This window comes from Gavialis gangeticus, unplaced genomic scaffold, assembly GCF_001723915.1.
Source record: "Gavialis gangeticus isolate Ggan-Ray unplaced genomic scaffold, GavGan_comp1, whole genome shotgun sequence".
In the NCBI taxonomy this organism is placed as follows: Eukaryota; Metazoa; Chordata; order Crocodylia; family Gavialidae; genus Gavialis; species Gavialis gangeticus.
In genome coordinates, this window is record NW_017729017.1 from 3221493 (window position 1) to 3242765 (window position 21273).

Consider the following 21273-nt stretch of genomic DNA (forward strand, 5'->3'; position numbering starts at 1 on the left):
GCCTCTCAAGGTGTTCCTTCACGAGGTCAGCACTGATGGAGGGCAAGAAATCTCCCTCACTCAGGCCTCCCTGTTCTGTGATGGGCAGAGGCGTCCCATGGGACTGGTGGAAAACTGACGCTAAGTACCCATTTAGTAGGTTGGGTGTTTCCTGTGCATCAGTCGTCAGTTGTCCCATCTGGTTTAGCAGGGGTCCAATGTTGCCCCTGCTTTTCCTGTGACTCCTCACATATGTAAAAAAGGACTTTTTATTATCCTTGATACTAGTAGCCAGTTGGAGTTCCACCACAACCTTGTCTTTCCTGGTTCGCTCCCTGCAGGTCCGGACCAGTGTGAAATATTCCTCCTTGGAGGTGGATCTCATCCTCCATCCTTTGTAGGTCTTTCTTTTTAGATTCAGGAGGTCTGCTAGTTCCTTGCTGAGCTAAGGGGGCTGCTGTGCCCTTTTACTGCCTTTCCTCCAAGATGGAATAGCGTTAGCTTGTGTATCTAGGATCACTCCCTTGAGGAGCAACCACTCTTCCTGAACTCCCCTCCTCCTGGGGTCGTGGTCCCTTAGGGCCTCACCGACAAGCCTCCTGAGCTTGTCAAAGTCAGCTTTCCTGAAGTTGAGGACTTCTGTATTGCTGACTGACTTGCCAGCTTTATGGTGGATGGTGAAGGTGATCAGCTCATGGTCGCTGTAACCCAGCTTCCCTTCGATCATTAAGTTGCTGATTAAGTCACCCCCGGTTGACAGTACCAGGTCGAGCAGCACTTTACCTATCATTGGTCCAGCCCTCGATGAGTGGCTCTGGATGCAGGGAGACCAGTGGATGTATAGTACCTTGATTTTAGCAAGGCTTTTGATACGGTCTCCCACAACATTCTCACAGGCAAACTAAGGAAGTACAGGCTGGATAAATGGACTGTGAAGTGGATAGAAAACTTGGCTGAAGCATTGGGCTCAGAGGGCTCGATGTCTAGTTAGCAGCCAGTGTCAAGTAGAGTGCCTAAGGAGTTGGTCTTGGGGCCACTTTTGTTTAGTATCTTCATCAATGACCTGGAAGATGGTATAGAGTGCAACCTCAGCAAGTTTGCAGATGACACCAACCTGTGTGGAGTAGTAGATACACTGGAAGGTAGGGCTAGGATTCAAAGTGACCTAGACAGATTGGAGGATTGGGCCAAGCCAAAAGGAATCTCATGAGGTTCAACAAGGACAAGTGCAAAGTCCTGCACTCAAGTCAGAACAATCCCATGCACCAGAACAGGGTGATGGCTCACTGGCTGGGCAGCAGCTCTGCAGAAAAGGATGTAGGGGTTAAAGTGAACAATAAGTTGAATATGAGCCAACAGTGTGCCATTGTTGCCAAAAAGGCTAACAACAAACTGGGCTGCACTGGTAGGAATGCTGCGAGCCAATCGAGGGAAGTGATTATTCCCCTCTATTTAGCACTGGTGAAGCCACATCTGGAGTACTGTGTTCAGTTTTGGGGCTCCCCATTACAGAAAGGACATGAACAAATTGAAGAGAGTCCAACGGAGGGCAACAGAAATGGTTTGGGGGCTGGGGCACATGACTTCTGAGAAGAGGCTGAGGAAACTGGACTTAGTCTAGAGAATAGAAGACTGAGAGGGGATTTAATAGCCTTCAACTATCTGAAGTGGGGTTGAAAGAGGATGGAGCTAAATGGTTCTCAGTGGTGGCAGATGACAGAACAAGGAGCAGTGGTCTTAAGTTGCAGCAAGTCAAGTTTAGATTAGATATTAGGAAGAATTTTCTCAGTAGTAAATTTTCTTACTAGTAAAACACTGGAACAGGTTTTTAAGACCTTGGCTGGGATGATCTAATTGGGGATGGTCCTGCTTTGAGCAGGGGGTTGGACTAGATGACCTCCTGAGGTCCCTTCCAACCCTAATTTTCTATGATTCTCTGATTTAAAATAATGCTGTCCCTCAAGCAGGATCAGGGCCAGTTAAGGATAAAAAGCTGAGACCAATATCCCAGGGGTTAGTAGTGACTTGTAAAGTGAGGCCTGCTTATGGTCTCTACCAAAGGCTGGCAGGACCCAAAATAAGATTTGTGTGCATAAACTTTATGCTAATTTAAAATTATCTCTCTCTCTCATGTTATGTTTCTAAGATACAGTTATGTGATTTGAGAATATCCACAGGAATGGAACCCAGACAAGATCAGTACATACAAAACTGAAGCCCAGGGTTTTGTCTGAATGCTAAATATATTCTTCTACCCCGGGGAGGTGTAAAGGAATGTGAAACCTGATATCTCTGGGTGTAGACTCAGAAACTGGGTAAAAAAATATGGCAATTGCTGTGGCTTTGACACCCATCTTCAATCTAAATGGGAGAAGAATATTAAACTTTTCTGGTATATTAGAAGTGAACCTTTGATTGTGTGTGGGCAGAGGCAGAGATTTGACAGATGAAATCATCATAGGTTTCATAGATGTGATACCAAAAGATAAGGCATGATCCTGCAAAATGTTGAGTTTAAACTGAACCTTAATGATGTTTGCTGGTGACTTGCAGAATGCAGGGTGTTAAAAGAGCTGCAAGCTATATCTGTGCTGTCCAATGCTTTTTTTCGTTCTAAGTGATCCCAGAGTACTTTACAAACAACTTGAAAAAAGGGGGAAAAGTATTAACTACATTTTATTCAATACAGCACTATTGCAACACCTATAATAAGCCTGAACCTCAAACAACTTGCATTGAAGTAAATGGAAAGCCTCCAATCAACTTACAGTTTGACCTTGTCTAGCACTGCGTCTACTAGTTTGTTGTTATTGTTTGTTGCATACAATAACAAAAGAGTATGCAATAGATGTCTGATTTCATCTGACAGCAAGGAAGAGCTCTAAATACCTATAGGAAAAGTTATTCAAGGGGTACTTTTTTTTCTTTTATACTGAACTATCTGTTTCAACATCAGAGATGGGTTCAAAGCAAAATCCTCATTTTGAACAACCCTAAGCTTTCGGGCAGTTTGGATGCACAACCAAACTTAACTGGGGGGCTTCTCCCTACCTTTAAAAAGGGCCAAAACAAAGTCCCAAATCAACACTGCCATGTTTGTGAAGCTTCAAAGGCCCATCTGTATGGGCCATTCCTTTTTTTTCCAGAACAGAAAGAGCAGGTTGCGAAGTGTGCTAAATATGTATATTTTGTATTTAAAGATCCACTTCTTGAAGGTAAGCTCTAAGGTATTTTACTTACATCTCTCTCTTCTGCACATACAGACCCTCAATATTGTGACACCACGTGTTCGGCCAGAAGATTGCAGTATTGGTCTCTTGCCAAGGAACCATGACAAGAATCGCTGCATGGATGTGCTGCCCTTGGACCGGTGCCTCCCCTTCCTCATCTCTGTGGATGGTGAATCAAGCAACTACATCAATGCTGCACTCATGGATGTAAGTAAAACACAGACTCCATGCTAGTAGGACTGGGAGTCCTACTGTGGGTCAAGGTTGTTAGTTCCTGTTCCTTTCCAGGGTTGAAAAATGGGTCAAATGAAGAAGGGTTTGCTTTGGCTGACATCTCTAAACTACAGCAGTGCCATGCTAATTATACACTGTTCACATGCGTGCAAAAATGTGTTGTTGGCTTCTAAAAGATACTTTTGTCTTAAGAATTCTTGTGGGTGATATATCTTATTAAACCAGTTGCTTTGTTGGGATAGATGTAGGCAAGCTTTTGGGTATCACAGCACTGTGCTGGGAAAGAGTTTGGCATCAGGACTGGGACAGCTCCAGTACCATTGCCAGAAATGGACTGCTAGGGAAGTGGGTTCCAAAGCTTGGAGGGTGAGGGGAGTGGGGCCAAGAAGATCCCCCCACCAGGAACTTATCAGTCCCAATGCCAGAGAGCCTTTTCTGCCTTGTCCTGCAGACCCTGTAGGGGGTGTGGGACAAAGTACTTTAAAATGGCAGATCAGTTTAGAGGCTTTCCGCAGCCTTGCATGTTGACTACCTTCCCCTGCAGCTCCCGGGAGCTGTGGAGCAAGGCACTTTAAAATACCTTGTACTTTAAAGGCAAGGCAATTATGCATCTTAACCATGGGTACCCCAATACTGGGGGGAGGCTCCCTGATCCCAGGGTTCCTCTGCAATGGGGGCTGTAAAAACCACATGTGCAGCCAAGCTGGGCACACAATTTTCGGTTGTCCATTGAGACCCTAGGATCAGGGAGAGGCTTCCCTATCCCAGGGTCACACCAAGGAACCTCTGGATTTGCTGCTGCCAGGCAGGTGGACTCAATCAACTTCCCCCTCCCCACCCAAATCCAGCAGACAGTGACATAATTGGGATTTGAATCCCAATCTCAACCGTTACACCTCATGCTGGGAGGCATGATCATTGGGATGAAGGATTAGATTTCATATTGTTGTAAGTGAACATCTACCAGCCCCCTTTCTTTCCTTCACATGCCTACTATTTTCAGTTTAGAAGAGTGTGTGTAGCCTATAGCCACTCCACCCTATCTTGCCTTTATTTGTTGCTGTTTCTTTCAGTGTGTTGTAAAGCCTGGCTGCCTACTTTACCTCGTGGAATTTGGGGCCGCTTGGGTTCAGTGCTGCTCATTTTTTTTTTTTTTTACTTACCCCAGAGGTTGCCTCATCCACCCCTTAATCTGTCATCTCATGAAAACTCAGCTACCTTTTTCCTTCTCTCTACCACCTGCCCTACCACCCACCTCCACATGTACACATTTGGTGGAGCTATGATTCAGCCAGCCCTCAAAAGTATTAGCCAGGAGACTGGATATGGCGCACTATAAAACTCCCACTCACAAAATAAAGCATGCCAAGCTCTCCTACCCACAGCATTCACATGAAGATAAAATTGTGTCCCCCTATGTCTCAGTCATGCTACGGCTTCAGTATTTTTTCTTTAATCAAAATCTTAATTTGTACTTTTCAAGAATTATTGCTTATCTTGATTCTTGTCCTCTCCCATGGATGTCCAGTGTCCAGAATTGTACATCAGAAAGGGGCATACCTATGTCTGCCATACACAAAAAGAAAGAATGCATTTGTAATAAGCTATTATCCTGTGAGCTCAAAGTGCTTTGCAAATGTTAAACCTTCCAATATCCTAAAGAGGTAGGGATTATGGTTCTGTGGAACATAAGGAATCTGGAAGGAGCTGTGGCTTTATCCAAAATCACAGAGAAGAGTCCGGACTAGAACTCTGTAACCCTGTACTCTGAATACTATCCCGCAATGTTTCCCTTAAAGCATGGTTTCACATCAAAGTGTGCCAGCTTTTCTGTTCTCTGCTCCCAGAGAAAAAAATCAGAGAGGGTTAGCTCCTCTCCTGGCCTCTAGAGTCTACTGTAGCAAAAAAGAATAACAGTCAGTTTTCTTACTAATTATTATTATTTGCTGACTCCCAAAACATAAATAGTTTATATGAATAATCTCTGTTTTTGTGACACATCTGTAATGAAATGTCTTCATTGGGAGCAAAAGTATCCCATTATGAAAGCTTCATTCAGCACACAGCAATAACAAGGAAGAGGATGTGTGAATTTGTATAATCTGGTTAAATGGCTCAGATTGCCTAGTTTTAGCCTCCCGCGTTTAATATTCATCTGAATAAAAGGTGATTGATTTTTTTTTAAACTAATCTTATTCTTTTGTTAGAGCCACAAGCAACCTGCTGCCTTTATTGTAACCCAGCACCCTTTACCAAATACCATAGCAGACTTCTGGAGGCTGGTGTTTGATTACAACTGTTCCTCCGTAGTGATGCTGAATGAAATGGATGCTGCGCAGGTAGGTGGATTTTTAATAGCTCTATCAAGTAGTCTTATTCACAGACATAAAGGAATTTCATTAATTTGCTGTCTTGCTTATGCCCAGCAAAAAAGTTGTGACAAAAAGGAAACAGGTTGGAATAGGCCAACAATTCAGAATGTAATCAATCAGTGGGTATTAGGTGCCTTAATACCTTTGTGGATTTGATCCTAAATCTCTGCCCAGATCTCAAACTGATTAATTTTTTGTGGTTCCAAAAAGCCTGATTCACTACTTCCCACTGTTGTTTTTCATTTTTGACTGTCATTTTTCAGCTGAGACACGAACAGAAATACTATAACTCTGTCAACAAAACAAACCTGTTCTCATGGTATTTCCAAAAGATCAGAAGCAAGACATATTTACAGTCACATAACAGAGCCTTTTCTCCTTAGATTACCAATCTAATTTTGCAAACTTGATAGATTTAAATAATCCAGATACGATTCTGAAGAAGCACTAGCTGTTATGGGTACATTAACCAAGGTTAAACACCAAATTCCTAATAACAACAGCCACTCCTGATGAGAAACTGATTTAATATACTTCTCAAATGAGCAAAAAGACAAGAGGCAAAAGGGGAAATCATTGAAAAACTTTTGCTACCTCTTTTTTTTCCCCTCCTATAAATTGCTTTCTTGACCGGCTATTCTAAAATTATTTTCAGTACTAGGGGTGAGAAGCACACTGAAACTTTCAGTGCATCTGAAGATACATTAACCAGCTTTTCAATAAAAAGGTTTATTATACATGCATTCTCAAATTTCCTGTTTTGGCACTGTAACTTCACATGTTGTAGTTCTTGTTGGACGGCAGAAGATGAACCATCGTTCGCTGGGTGTTTTCTGGCTTAATCCTTCATTTGCTTCTTGCTATCTGTCCCCTCTTGAAGGCAGCAGGTGTGCAACTCCTTTCACTTGTGTTAGTGGAAAAAACCATCATGCGCTTATCAGAGGGATTTTCCAAACAGGGTGAATTTGAATCTGTTCTGCATTAAGGTGGTCCTTAGTTCAGCCTTTCTAAAGTCCAAGCACTTAGGGTGACTGAGTCCTGAGTCTCTGAAGTCTCAAATCCAATTTTCCTGAGATCTCTGATTCCTGAGGGCTTGTTATCTTCTATCTGGTTCATCCAGTCTCCTTTTATTTCCTGGGATTTAATCCAAAGTGACTTTTAATCTTGTTCATTGCCCAAAAAAGACTGTTAAGTAAAAAATGCTGCACATTCTCTGGAAATATAAGCTGCCTTAGCTATTTCATATTCGGTCTCTGGAAAAAATGAAATCCTCCATCATTACAGATTCTGTATTTTTCTTGGCCACCCTCTACCTATACCACCCCTTTTTGCTCTGCTTTTTTCCCTACCATTTAGTTGTCTTCCCTACCATTTAGTTCTTTTGTTTTTTCAACAGAGATGCTTAACTAGAAGAAAAGGAGATTTGGCAAGGCACATTGCTAACTCTAAATTGTTAATTATGTCAGTCCGTTAGCCCAAGGATTGTTATAAAAGTATATATTCCCTGAATTTTATATAATCTGTGATGAATATACTCTTACTCTAGAGAGTGAATTTTTCTGTCTCATGATGTGTTTTCAGCAAATTAGCATTATACAGCACCATCCTAGTTACATAGCCATACAGCTTTATCAGATCAACACAATTTATACCCCATGATAATTACCAAATTAGAAGACAGCCTGCCAGTTTTAAAACTTCAATTATCGAGACCAGTGTGTGACATGATGACAGTATTACATTCTGCAGAAACATCAGTGATACTAAATCCATTAATGCAGGATGGAGGCACATTCTTTGCTAGTCAGGTTGGCAACACAGAATTCCCAATGAGTTACCGCTCTAACAGCCACTATATAAAACCCAGAAAACAGGATATCCATATACTAAAGGAGACGTTGTTGTTACTCAAATATATACTGACTTAATTTTAAACTGGAAAGCAATATAGACCTGATTTTCACAAAGTGGTTTGTAGTTCTGTGCAGTTTTACATGTGTATTTTGTATGCGTACTTTGCCTTAATTTCACCGAAATAGTTCATGCCTTAATTTCACCGAAATAGTTCATGAATACAGTATTTTACCCAGGATGGGCACATGTGACCCACCTGAAAACACAAATGCAGCAGTTCCATGCAAAAATAAAATTGTGTGTGTATGGATCTCTAAGGCCTGTATGAAAATCATTATTTTAATTTTGCAGTAGGATTTACTCTTTTTCTTTCATCTCAGTTGGGCTCTGTATACATATATATTTTTCCCTTAGAGCATTACTCTAGAAAAAAATCTTTCTCTGAAATAAATGAAAGGATCTCTGAGCTTACCTGAATGTATGGGTGGTGAATTAAACCAAAGAATGGAGGCTTGTGAACATACTGGCTTACTTCTGCCCCCTCCCCCACAAAAATACAAGCATGAAGATGTAGTGTACAATTACTTCCCAACCAGTTTCTAGCCCTTATGTACAAAGATATATTGAGAGTTCAAACAAACATGATGCAACTCACTTGTACATCCTCAAGATGCTTGGTAACAATAATAAAACCTGGACAGGTCTTAAATTCTAGTCCAGAGGAACCTCCAAAGGTACTAATACGAATCACTAGCTTTTTGAAACTTTCCAACCTTTAAATCTTAACATAAAACATCTTTTAATGAGATTTCATCCATGATTTTGGTACCACCTGTATCTAACCAGGTTGAACCAACTCTGATTCTAGTTTACCTTGCAGTATTTTAGTGCTTATTAATTCAGCCAAAACCAGCATGTGCTTTTTTTCTAAGTTTACAGAAAAGCAACAACAAAAAACCCAAATAAAGCAAACCAGCCACAATATTTCAGTTGTGATTCCCTTTGAAGTTTGAAATCCACTTTTTTTTAAGCAATCTGATCTGTCCATCTCTATTTGCTGCTACAATTCAAATGAAGAAAAGATGGCAACACATGAAAATAAAGTTCCACTTGGCTTGCATTATGATGAATTCTGTTGGTATTTACACTATTTTCTCATTAATTTGCAACACAAAACTTCCACGCTTCATACTAAATTCACCTACAGACTTTTTTATTTTTAAATCTGTACCCCTGCAGAAGTACCCACCTAGCAATCAATGTTAGTTGACCTTTGGACCCCAAAATTCCATCTGTTATCAATTGTACTAAAACAGGTGGATTTTCAAGAAATTAAACTTTTTCATTCATGCTTACATCACAGAAAACTTAAATTGTAGCAGAAGGAGTTCCTTCTGAATAAATGTCCTATATTATACAGGGAGCAGATTATGGTTCTCCAAGTAGATGTGAGTTGGAGATAAAGGATTAACAGTACATTTCCTAGTCTTCATTTGACTTGCTTTCTATTTCTGTTATACATTCACTAGCTCTGCATGCAGTATTGGCCAGAGAAAACATCCTGTTGTTATGGGCCAATCCAAGTGGAGTTTGTTTCAGCAGACATTGATGAGGATATCATCAACAGGATATTCCGGATCTGCAACATGGCCAGGGTAAGATCAGTTAAGCCTCAGGTGCCCCATTTATTCATCCTTCACTCCTGTTCTGTAAACTACATGTGGTGGCTCATTTGAGAGAGAACCCATTAGAGGGATATGAGGTATGTGGTCCAAGGAGACAGATCTGTAGGCCAAGTATAAAATTCCATTCCAGAATTAGTTGCACTGCACTTGAGCAGGAAAATTATTTACTGAAATCAGAGGTGAATAACGTGAACTGGAATTCTGCGCATACCTGGAATAGCATTTCCTACATATCTCTGAGGGCAAATTACCTTAGTTATGTAGTACTCTGTATAAAGTTATCATCAATTTTAGTCACTGACTAGGATATTGTTATCTCTTCTCTGTCAAGCATTTATGCAGGGCATCACAGGAGGAGTGGCATCTAAATTTAGATTCAGTGCCTGCTGGCTGAGTGGCTGAGCATAGTATTTGTACAGTGAAACCATGACTTGTTGCTGCATTGCTGTAGTGGGCAACTATAATACTCATTTTCTTGTTTTGGCAGAGTTCTATGCAGCTAGACACCCTTTCCATATTGCCTATTCACAGAGCCGTCCCCAGGGGTGTTTGGGGCCTGGGGCATATCAGCCTGTGCCGAGAGGAGTGGCTAAATGTGGCAGTGCTGATGGCACTTGGCAGTGGCAGTGCGTGACAGCCATGGCATGGCCTTTACGGCACTGTGTGTGGGGCCCCCCAAAGCGTGGGGCCTGGGCAGTCACCCCAATTGCAGCCCCCCCCCCCAGGACCGCCCTGACTATTTCTCTCACTGTTAAAAATGGTGATCCTGGCAGGCCTCTAGAAATGACACCTCCATCCTGTTTTGTGTATCAGTCTGATTCTGAAATCCAAATCTATGTGACAGCTTGGTTATGTTGTTACCAAACTTAAACAGGTATCTGCCTGACATGGGTGAAATCCCCATGAGAATCTTTCACCAGCTTCTTTCCTTTCGTGCCCTACAGATGTTTTGAAGCCTGCTTTGCCTCTGATAGGGAACTGCCAGCCTTCAAAACAGGCAAAGGGGAAGAAATATATATGCTTCCACTAAGCTATGGCTTCACTCCCTGATGAAAATATGGATCTCAGCAGTCACATGTCCTCCTCTGCTTTATAAAACCTGAGATCATCAAAATTCTCCTGACATTCTGCTTTCTGTATAAAAACAGCTTGTATCCAGCTCCAGTGTCCTTTCTTTCAATTGTACCTTAGTTAGTCATGTGCTTGTGAACATACCCTGCTGATTAGTAAGAGTGAATAAATATTTGTGAGGCCAAATTCAGTAGAACGAATGTATATGTAACCAGTAACCATTGTCACTCTGCTGTCCTCTCTGCTTCATATGGCATCATGAAAGTGGATAACTTATGTTTTAGCCCCAGGATGGATATCGTATAGTGCAGCACTTGCAATACATTGGCTGGCCAGCATACAGGGACACCCCTCCTTCCAAACGCTCCCTTCTGAAGGTGGTTAGGAGGCTGGAGAAATGGCAGGAGCAGTATGATGGGAGAGATGGACGCACTGTTGTTCACTGCCTGTAAGTAGAACAAGAAATGCTTTTAATCCAGTTTGTGGTGGATGAACAGTCAGTTATAGATATGGAAATCAGATAAGACAACCATCTCCTGAGCTGGAAAGACTAGATTAAACAGTGTTCATGACAGAAAGAAATCTGATAGCTGCAATAGGTCACAGTAAGTTGCCATTTTATTGAAAATTATGCAGTAAACAATGGAGGTGCACCAATACATCAGTCCGATATTGGATCAGCACCGATATAAGGAAAATTGATCAGAAATCAGCCTGATAATTTGTCCGATAAATGCCCATGCATGTGCTCAGCTACAGCACAGCATGCACGCAATGAGGAGAACAGCCCGGCAGCTTGGAGAGCTGCGTGAAGTTTGTAAGTCTGTTGTGGTGGAAGGGGAGGGAAGGGGCGTTGGGGAGCAGATTAACAACCCCCCAGGGTGAGGGGGGGAGTGAGGCTGTGTCTGGGGTAGGGGCTGGGGTAGGCACTGCCCAGCCAGGGCGAGGGAGGGTGCAGGATGGGGCTGTGCGAGGTTCTTTCTGGCACGTGGGGGGGAGGATCTGAATCTGGACCAGGCTGTGCTCAGGGCAGGAGACAGTGGTGCTGGGGCGGGGTTGGGGGTGGGGGCTATGGCTAAATTTGGGGTGGCTGAAGCCCTGCCCTGTAATCCTTCTTCCAGCACTGCCGCCTGCCCCGAGCGCAGCCCTGCCCAGCCCCTGCCAGGAAGAGATCTGTGCAGCCCTGGCCTCAGCCCACAGCTGCAGCTTGACTTATCCACACCCTGCACAGTTCTGGAGACAGATGCCCACCCCCGCACCCTCATCAGGGTGCACACATTGGCGGCAGCTGCCCCCCATCCCATGCCCCCGCACTGCCCTGGCTGAGCTAGCTGCCCTAGCACCTGCCCGAGTTCCACTCTCTCCCTCACCACAGGGGCCTTGATCTGCACCCCCAGGTCCCTTCCCTCTCCACTCCCCTTTCACCACAACAGACTTACCAGCTATATGCAGTTGTATTGGAAATTGAATCAGCTTTGAATATGCCTCCTTAAAAATCAGCTATTGGTATTGGCCCCTAAAATCTCTATCAGTGCAACCCTAGTTACCAAAATACTGATGCTTTATACTGTCTGGTTGTCCTATCATAGTACTCAACTGATCCTAAGAACAAGGCTATTCCATTAGTACTATGTTGAGCTTCCCTACAGGAAAATTTAATCTTCTTAGGCCCCTGTTGCATATTAATTTTAGGCAGCTCCTGGAGCTCTTAACTCCTGGATTTGTTCATACTTTAACACTTAAAACTAGTTTTAAGAAAACTTTAGGCAGGATAAAGTTTATGCCACTCCAGAACAGGTTTATCTCTGATCTCTGTTATCTCATGGTCCATTAATGCATGGCAAGTCCCCATAGATGAGCTGCCCAAGGTGAAGGCCTCCAGAATTGCAGAATGCAGTGTCCCCTCCCCAACTCTCCTGTACTATGTGGACAAATGTTCTACCTTCCTGAACTCTACTGCCCAGAGGGTGGTTCTGGCACCAAGCCAAGTCCCCTTCCAGCCCCCAGGGGTGTGACCTTCCCACCCCTAGAGGTGTAACCCTGTGGAAACAGCCTTTAGAGCACGTACCTGCTAGCCAGGTCACAGGGCATGGATGGGTTCAGGAGTGGGGTCTGTGGTAGGGGACAGGGGAACAAGGGAGAGGACTGGATCGGATCCCCATGAGCTGGGGCTTCCTTCCTACAGTAGCTCCTCCAAAAGCACCTTCCCTCACGGATCTTACCTCCTAGCCAACCTGGGAAGCACAACCAGTATCCCTCACACCTCAATCCCAAATCTCAATTTATTAAAATATAAGACCTTCTTTAATTTGCTTCCTCTTTATTTCTTTTTATTTTTTTTACTTCTTTTAATTTTATCCTTCAGTGGCCTACTTTCTTCATTTGACTCCCATTTCCTTTCCACCTCCCACTTCATTATCTATCTCCATCCCATTATCTCTCCACATTCTATCAGATAGAGCAGTGGGTTTCCTCTTGCAAGCTGGCACTGTTCTAGTCTGCAAGGGGCTGTTCGGGGCTGGGAGGAGGCTGTTATGGCAGGGGGCTCCATGTGCATTTGTGCATGCATGTGCATGCACATGACAGCCAGCCAGTGGTGGTGAACAGCTCCCACTACTCCTTGCTGATAAGTCAGGTTGGGGGTGGAGGGCATAGGTGACATGTCAGGGAGGTGGGGGGGGAACATACCCCACCCCCCACTGGGTATGGGGCTGTAGACTGTTTAGCAGGACCCAGCATGGTAGGACAGAGTAGGGTGGTGATACTCATTGCTGCCACTGCCGGAACCCCTGCACCAAGCACACCTCCAGCATCAGGTACAGTAATGGACCCAGGGGACATGCTACCAGGGCCAGGGGGCTGTGGTTCAGGAGTGAGGGGCACCATCAGGGCCAGAGGGCTGCGGGTCAGATGTGAATTACACCAGCAGGGCTGGGGGGGGTAGAGGGCTGTGGATTGGGAATGAAGGGCACCGGCAGTGCCTGGGAGCTGCAGGTTGGGTGTAAAGGGGGCCTTGAGTCCAAAAAGGTCAAGAACCACTGACCTAGAGTAGGGATAGAAGCCTGTCCCTGCTCACCAGCCTTGTAGTAACAACTCACAGCTGCAGCTCCTAGTCAGGTCCCTTCTCACCAGCCCTCCAGTGGCATCACAGCTGTGCAGATGGGGGACAGTCAGAGAAGGGCTTTAGCCTTAAGGTATGAGTGCTCTAAATTTGAGCTAGCACTAACACTGATCAACATTTGAGCAGCTCAAAGTGCACTGTGTAGCAAGGCCCTTAGACTCTTTACAAAAAAATGAATTTAGTCTCACAAGATTAAAAGTTAATATAAGATTTTCCTACTTGAGAAGTGAGAGAACTGGGCCACAGAGGTCAAATGAATGGCAGCCTTCCTAGTTGTATTCCTATATTTTAACCTGTGAGATGCTTTCTCATTTTTCAAACCATTTCTTAAAATAAATTCTGTGAGGTTTCATACCAAGAGAAGGGATCTAAATGTGGTATCAGCATTTGGTATACATGGTTTCCTCTGGGACAGCATTTTTGTGTCTCCATGACCCGATCCCTGCATGGCTTTGTAAAGTACCTCTTTTCTTCTCTGCCTAGGAATGGTGGTGGGCGCAGTGGCACTTTCTGTGCCATCTGTAGTGTCTGTGAAATGATTCAGCAACAAAATATCATTGATGTATTCCATATAGTAAAGACATTACGAAATAACAAATCCAACATGGTGGAATCACTGGTAAGTCCCTTCCCCTCTGATCAGCATGCTAAGGGAATAAAGATGTGTAAAAAATCCAGTAAGGTACTTCAGGGTTCATATTAATTAAATCATTATATTAATCAGAGTGAAAGCTTTGCCTCAGGTGTGTGCATTAGGTGCAGTAGGAGCAAGCATGAATATTCAGTATCATGAGTGTTTCTGTGGTTATCTCTTCTTTCCTGCGGCTTTGAACATTTCTGGGCACTGTCCATGCTAGATCCTGGTGAAGTGTGATTTAAGCCTATAAATTATTAAAAGTTGGAGCTTGATCCTGCTTCAGCTGGGGTAGATATGGGGAGAGTTGGGAGGAACTCAGTACCAGGCAAAATAATAAGACTTCTCCTGCATCATTGTATCACTGTTTTCTCTGTCTCTTTCAGGAACAGTATAAATTTGTATATGAGGTTGCACTGGAATATTTGAGTTCCTTTTAGCCTAGCAAAATAGGAGCTTTCTGAATTCCAGCGCTCAGTGTCTAAAGAACACGTTTTTCACACTAAAAAGTAGTAACAGTGTGAGGAGGCTACGCTCTCCATCCTGAAGGAAGAGACTGAAACTGTACAGACCTCAATGCCACTGGGAGGAGATGATGATCCCCATGTTTGCTGCTGCCTGTTTTCTATTGCAGCATTTACCACTTCTTAAATAACCTAATGTACCAATTGGCAGAACAGAAGCAAACTTGGAAGACTGTGCTTTCTAATCCCCTCTGACCTCTTTTCTCCCACTTTGGATGTGTATTTTTGCTCTCCTTGTTACAAAGGGAAAAAAACAAAAAAAACACTGGGACAGTCTGTCTTTTAAACAGCGCTGTTTTCTGTTCTCAAATTCCATCCTTTACTCTTTTAATTTCATGCATCAGCCATTTGGGAAACTGAAAGAGCCATAGGGGAAATCTGAGACTTTGGGTTACAATTAAATTAATCCACCTGATCTATATGTTTTCAAATGAGTAGGCCAGCACAAAAAAGCAGCAATTCTCTTCCTCTGCCCTGTTCATCCTACACCTAAAAATAGGGGATGGAAATGAGAAGCTGTTCATGGAGTCACTGCACCATCTATTCCACAATATTTTCCTTCCGCATTCTGTTAAGGTGCTGTACATGAACTGGTTACATCTCTCTGATCCACATTAGTTTCAGTGCTGGTGAAGCAATTTCAAACAAAATGGGTTTCCCTTCAGTTTTAATCATGCAAATTCTGCCATTATGCACTTGTGTCAAACTGACTGCATTAGTTTTGCAATTTGGGTGATTTTTTTTTACTACATTTTTCAAGCATTTACTGGGGTGCAGTGGGCTTCCTAAAATAAGGGCATAAAATGGATACTTTTTGAAGATATAGAGTATGTACTGTTTTTACTTATTGTGTGTATTGTTAAAGCACCAATGAGCTCTCATCTTGCCCAAGACCCCACTGCTCTAGGCACTGAAGAAATGCAGAACAAAGACAGACCTTGCCCCACAAAAGCTTATAATCTAAGAATTATCTTAAACTGGGGTTTGACCAAGTCTTGTCACTCTGCTCCCAAAGTGTTATACAGTCAAAACTAGCTGCATGATTTAGCTGGCATTCTTGCCTCCAAAATTCCTTGGTAGTAACCTGTTCAGCCTGTATGAAATCTTCTGCACCTAAACAGGAAAGTGTTTTTGATATTTGCTAAAAAATCATTACTTCATAAACAAGAAGGCGTTGGCTTTGTTCACAAAAATGTCTGTGAAATTTCAGGTTTTGGAAACAAATGCTGGACATATTTTATCTTGGTCCTATAGCCCAGTCTTTTTTCTTGCATCTACAGAATAGCCTATTAAGTAGTTAAGCAGGAAAGACTGGGTTCAAACTTGGGAGCGTGAAATGATTTAAATTAACCAGATTTTTACAGTTGTTGTATTTTTACTCTTCCAGCCTTCTGTTGTCCTAACTGTGTGGCGATGAGAAGCTGCTGTGTGCATTGCCTAGATTCTTGGTAACATAGGGGTTTTTTAATTTGTTTTTATTGTTTGTTTTTAGTATAGACTTTCTATCAAAGCAAGACTGAAGAAATGAGTTTTGTAGAGCTCTTCAATTCCTCATTCCCAACCCTACTTTTTCCACCTTCTGGTGAATACCCAGGCTTTCCATTCCCAGAGATGACAGATGGATTTACATGATATAGATTTTTAACATTAGAAATTAACTGCTTCTCTTTAGAAAAAAAAAAAATCTTAGTCCCAAAGACACCAATAAGTAATAGCCACTCTTAGGCAGCAAATTAGGTCTCATCTACACTGCCTCCATGCTGCCAGAAAACATGTCACAACCGCTAAGTCCTGCCCTGCCTGTGCCAAATCCCAGAAATAAGGCAACATAACTGCTTTGTCTTTAGCATGTCCCTGACCATGTAACAATAATCACACTCAAAAAGAGAAACTGAGAGCAGCACTGGGTACATGCATGCCATGTGCCCATGTAATGGAGCTATATCACCTCATTTCTGGCATTCGGCATGGGTGGAGTAGGATAGAGTAGGCCAGGTATGCTTCATGATGGTGCTGATGGCCCTAGTATGGAGGAGATGTTGTCAAACTCTCACCCATTTTGTCTCTTCTGTATCCGGCATGACATAAAGTACCTGTGATACCTTTGGCATCATTTCCTTGCATCCTGTTTTTGTCTTGTTCTTTCTGTTGTTTGCAACAGAAACACATGATGATGTGGTGCAATTGCTTATGAGTGTGTCTTTTTATGAAAACAGTGCTGTTCTTTTTTGCCATTCATCCATGCAGAGAATCCTGCAGGAAAATATTATACTGAGTGCAACAGGTATGCCATAAAATTTCATTCTGTAGTTGAAAAGAAAGAAAGTGTTGGATACCATCTCAGGATTTTCTTACAGCTACTCAGGTGAAAATTTTTCGTCAGTGAAGTCTGTGTTAGAGTAAATGCACATACTGCACCAAGTCAAAAGAAATAATTTCCAGCCATTTCAAATCCACTCCAATGCCTCGGAGATATGTGTTGCAAGTTTCAATAGAGCTCACTCCTCTTCAGCCAAGCTGATTTAAAAAAAGAATTGTCCTTCTTCCTTGAATTATTCCTGCAGTTTCTGTTTTTAAATTATTTTGTTAAGCCTTTTGTTCGCATATATTTTATAGTTCAGTGCTCTCAAAGGCATTGTCACCTTAATGTGACCAGAGTTAGAAAACTAATGTCATGGAACCACCAGTTAATGTTTTCTTAACTTTACATGGAGATTCACAAGCATATGTTAATGGTCCTGAAATACTCAGAGTCCAGCTCTGATATCTAAGAGCAGTTTTCAGACTGCATTCCATGTAAGCAAAGAGATGAGATAACAGCAGAGCAGGCCAGGAGGTGTGCTACTATTGCCAGAACAGGCTGCTTGGCTCCATGTCAGTTTTTAGGATAGAGGTAGAGGTTCGGCACTAAAAGAAAGTGCTATGAGAGGATTTCATGACTTCAGGAAGCTTGAAAACCACTGATCTAGGATAAAGGCACAAAAAGGAAGAGAGGTCTTCAGTGGAATAAAGGCAGGTAGATTGGGATGTGAGAAGTAGAAGGAAGTCCCAGCATTAGGGGTAGCATGAAAGAAAGTGGATAAAAAGACAGAAGTAGCAGGTAGGAAGGAGACATGGGCGGAGACAAGTAGGTGTCAAAATTAAAAACTGAGCCTAGGTGAGAGTAGGGCCTTGAAAGTTATTGGTTTGAGTTGATTGCCTTGGTACTATATATATGTATATATGTTATGTGCTATAAATAATACAGTATATACATAACAGTACTTTTAAGTGCAGCACAGCTGTAACAATGTCACCATGTGTGACGAAAATGTGTCAGTTAAGGTCATGGGAGCTGCGTTTTTTTCTCTTTGAGGATGAACTCATAAAGACTTTCTCATCAGGGAATGGAGTCAGTCAAATGCTAGGAAAATGAATTCTTCAAATTATTCTGTTTTAAGCTAAAAACATTTAATAAGAAGACATGTGATGATATTTGACCAGTTCTAAAGGAGCTGCATATGAATGGCAAAAGTTAGGACAGTAGGATTAGTTAAAGTAACAGGAAAAACTACCACATGCAAAAAGGAACTAATATGTGGGATAAATTGCTAAGGGAGGTAACTGAAACAAAGAAGTCAAAGGATATCTGGACTGGTTTCTAGGAATGGTTAAGAAACTGAGTGGTCTATGGTATGACAGAAGTAAAAAAGAGATATAGAAGAACTTAAAAAATATTAAAACAAAAGAGCAGGCATATTAGAAGTGAGAGGCTTCTCATACAATTGCTTGCCATCACATAAAAATATGACCACAGAGGCTGTGTCATGTACGAGTAATTTATTTTTTTCAAATTTCTATTGGTATAGGAATATAGGTATACCTAAAATACTATATATGGACATGAGTTGCAAGTCAAATTGCAAATCTTTATTTAATAATCTTTCCATTCCTGGGTCTGTTACCACCCTCATCTTATTTACGAGATTCCACCAAATCAGAAAGGGCCTTATGCCACCACCACAATGAGTGGACACAATTCCATGGGATCCTGTTCTGCAGACCTTTGGACAAGTTCAGCTTTCAGGTGCCACCAGCACAAGCCCACATGTGGATGTAATGGAAATCAGAAGATGGCTGTGGAATTTGAACGTACTTGGGTCACAACTCTGCCACATTCAGTCACATTCAGTTGTACCTTCACAGGTGAATAACCCTGTCAAAGCATATGGAGCTATTTAAAATTATGTAAGGAAGAGTGCAGAATAGGGTCCTGGATAGCAAGTTAGGGTGAATTTAATTATCTCATTTTTGTCCAGAGTTTGACATAATTGGCAGTCTGCTGAGAAATGATCCTGGTTGGAGTAACTGGAGGTATTTCAGTTCATGATTGAAGAATTTGGAAGAATTGTACAGATCTATGCAGAACACAACATCTCTCTGCATCATGCCTTTGTGCAAGCGGTTTTTATTAGCGCTTTGCTGGGTATCTCGCTAATCAATGCTTTCAAGTCTTAACTATTTATATTCATAATATTTTTCCCTTGCTCTGTGTGCATGAGTCATACAGCCAATAAAAGTTTTTCACATTTATAGGAATTCTGTAATTTAGGTGGCCTTTGACCACTAAATCAAATTGTTGTTCCCATACTACATCAGCATTAGCCCTTGATGTATAATTTATATCTCAGTAGCTTGGGCTATTTATTGTGTGTATATTTTATGTACACACTGTGTATGCCCATTCTGATACAGGGAGATGCTATTTACATACTAGCATCTAGTATATAGCTTTAAAAGTATGACAGATGGAAGTGATATTTATATCTTCAGAGATGCAACAGAAATGAGTATAACAAATGCTGCTACTTTGTTGCTCACACACACACACACACACACACACACACACACACTTAACGGCAATGACAAGAAAAATTACACACAGATATTTAGAGATGTTTTGGGCTACCATGGCCCCTATAAATCTGACATTTATAGCCATTACATCCAGTATATAATGATTTTAGAACAGAAGGGGAGGGTCATGGTTTTCTCTCTTGAGGGGGAATGGATCAGGAAGAGTGGACAACACTGGGGAAAGGGAAGATTATATGGAGTCCTGGAACAAGTAGGACACTTGCATCTTGTTGGCTTTCATTCTTGCACATAGTCATTTATATTATCCTCTGCCCTGTTCATGCTGAAATCACCAAAAAGTACGCAATATCAAATGCCACTCTGTCAATCCCATCTGAAACTAAATGGAGAAGTCAGAGTTTAGCAGGAGGAGTAGAAGGTATGTAAGACAGAAAAATAAATAAAAAGGGATTGCTCAATGCTTACAAATCTCACCCACAAATGAATGACATCCTTGTATTCTAATGTGGGATACCGTGTGAAGGATGACCCCTTCCCCAAAAGTTTAATTCCTTTTTTTATGAATTTAAATAAAGCAGCACAGTACAGTGGTATAGTTATACTTGCCTAATATCCCCTATGTTTCATACAACAACCTCAAACTGTCAGGGTTATTTCATAATCTTGGTGTGAGCCTGTTGTTCTTTCAAGGGTTTTTTTCTGTTCCTTATATTTGTAGTAGATGTCTTATGTATGTGTGAGGGGGAAGATAGTGATGGCAACAAATTCTGGTTTCTTCAAAAGAAGTATATAGGATATCTAGGTTAGATACTTTACACAGATGCAAATTCATCCTGGCCATTGACAGTGCTGTAGGACACTAATGGTTTGTACAGTATAGATCCTGGCAAAATAAACTGTTTTCATCTTCCCTTTCTGCTTATCCTGTGCCCTGGTTCATTTGTGAAGACTTGGGTGCCCAGTGAATCAAAAGCTGATCATTAACATTTGCATATTAAGCTGCTGCAGTTTCTGTGGGTGCTGCTAGAATTCACCACCATGCACTAATTTTTAACTTGAAAAACATGTCAAATGTTCTTGTGCTGTCCCCAGCTTTTTCCAGGTTTGCCAAGTCCTCCTAATACACACCGTAATGGGAAAATGTACCTTTCCCCATGATTTCCTTATGTTTCCATAAACATGGAGTGGTCCTATTTTAGACTGCAACTTATTTAAATACAGAAACTTATCTTTTCTGTCTGTTTGGTCCCTTCAGACATAAAAATGCATTGTGGTAAATCAATCAAGGTAAATCAAACATAAGCATACATTTTCATACCATGAGACCACATCCTGTGCCACTGAAGTCAATGGCAAAATCTTCACAGACCTCAGATGGTCCCTGGACTTGAGTTTTTGTTCACTGAGTTAGAAGATTGCATCTATCTAAAAAAGCCTCCCTTGTTTGCTACAAATTGTACTCAAAATAGCCTACAACATCATGTCAAGCTGTATCTTTTGATAGCCTTTGAGCATGTAAAAGCCCCACACACCTGAATCCACCCTCCCTCTCTCCCTACCATCTTCTGTTTCAAACTAAGCAGATTATGTCATCCCCATTACCCTCAGTGCTCCCTGAATCTTAAGAAGCAGAAAGTCATCGGCTGCTTTGAAAGCCCCTAGATTTACCTGGAAATTTAAGATACTAAAAGCCACCTCCACAGTGCACTTGA

At 42.0% G+C, this 21273-nt stretch overlaps 1 protein-coding gene across 1 annotated transcript in view; it reads left to right on the forward strand.

The window, feature by feature from the left end:
* PTPRT (protein tyrosine phosphatase, receptor type T) overlaps positions 1 to 16811 on the forward strand; it is a 1137038-nt gene extending 1120227 nt beyond the window's left edge. The window contains exons 28-33 of the mRNA XM_019513020.1: positions 3243 to 3416; positions 5651 to 5782; positions 9199 to 9324; positions 10710 to 10873; positions 14030 to 14165; positions 14567 to 16811. Coding sequence (XP_019368565.1) covers positions 3243 to 3416; positions 5651 to 5782; positions 9199 to 9324; positions 10710 to 10873; positions 14030 to 14165; positions 14567 to 14620 — 786 coding nt within the window. The 3' untranslated portion in view covers positions 14621 to 16811. The remainder of the gene's footprint in view (positions 1 to 3242; positions 3417 to 5650; positions 5783 to 9198; positions 9325 to 10709; positions 10874 to 14029; positions 14166 to 14566) is intronic.
* The last annotated feature ends 4462 nt before the right edge of the window (positions 16812 to 21273 follow it).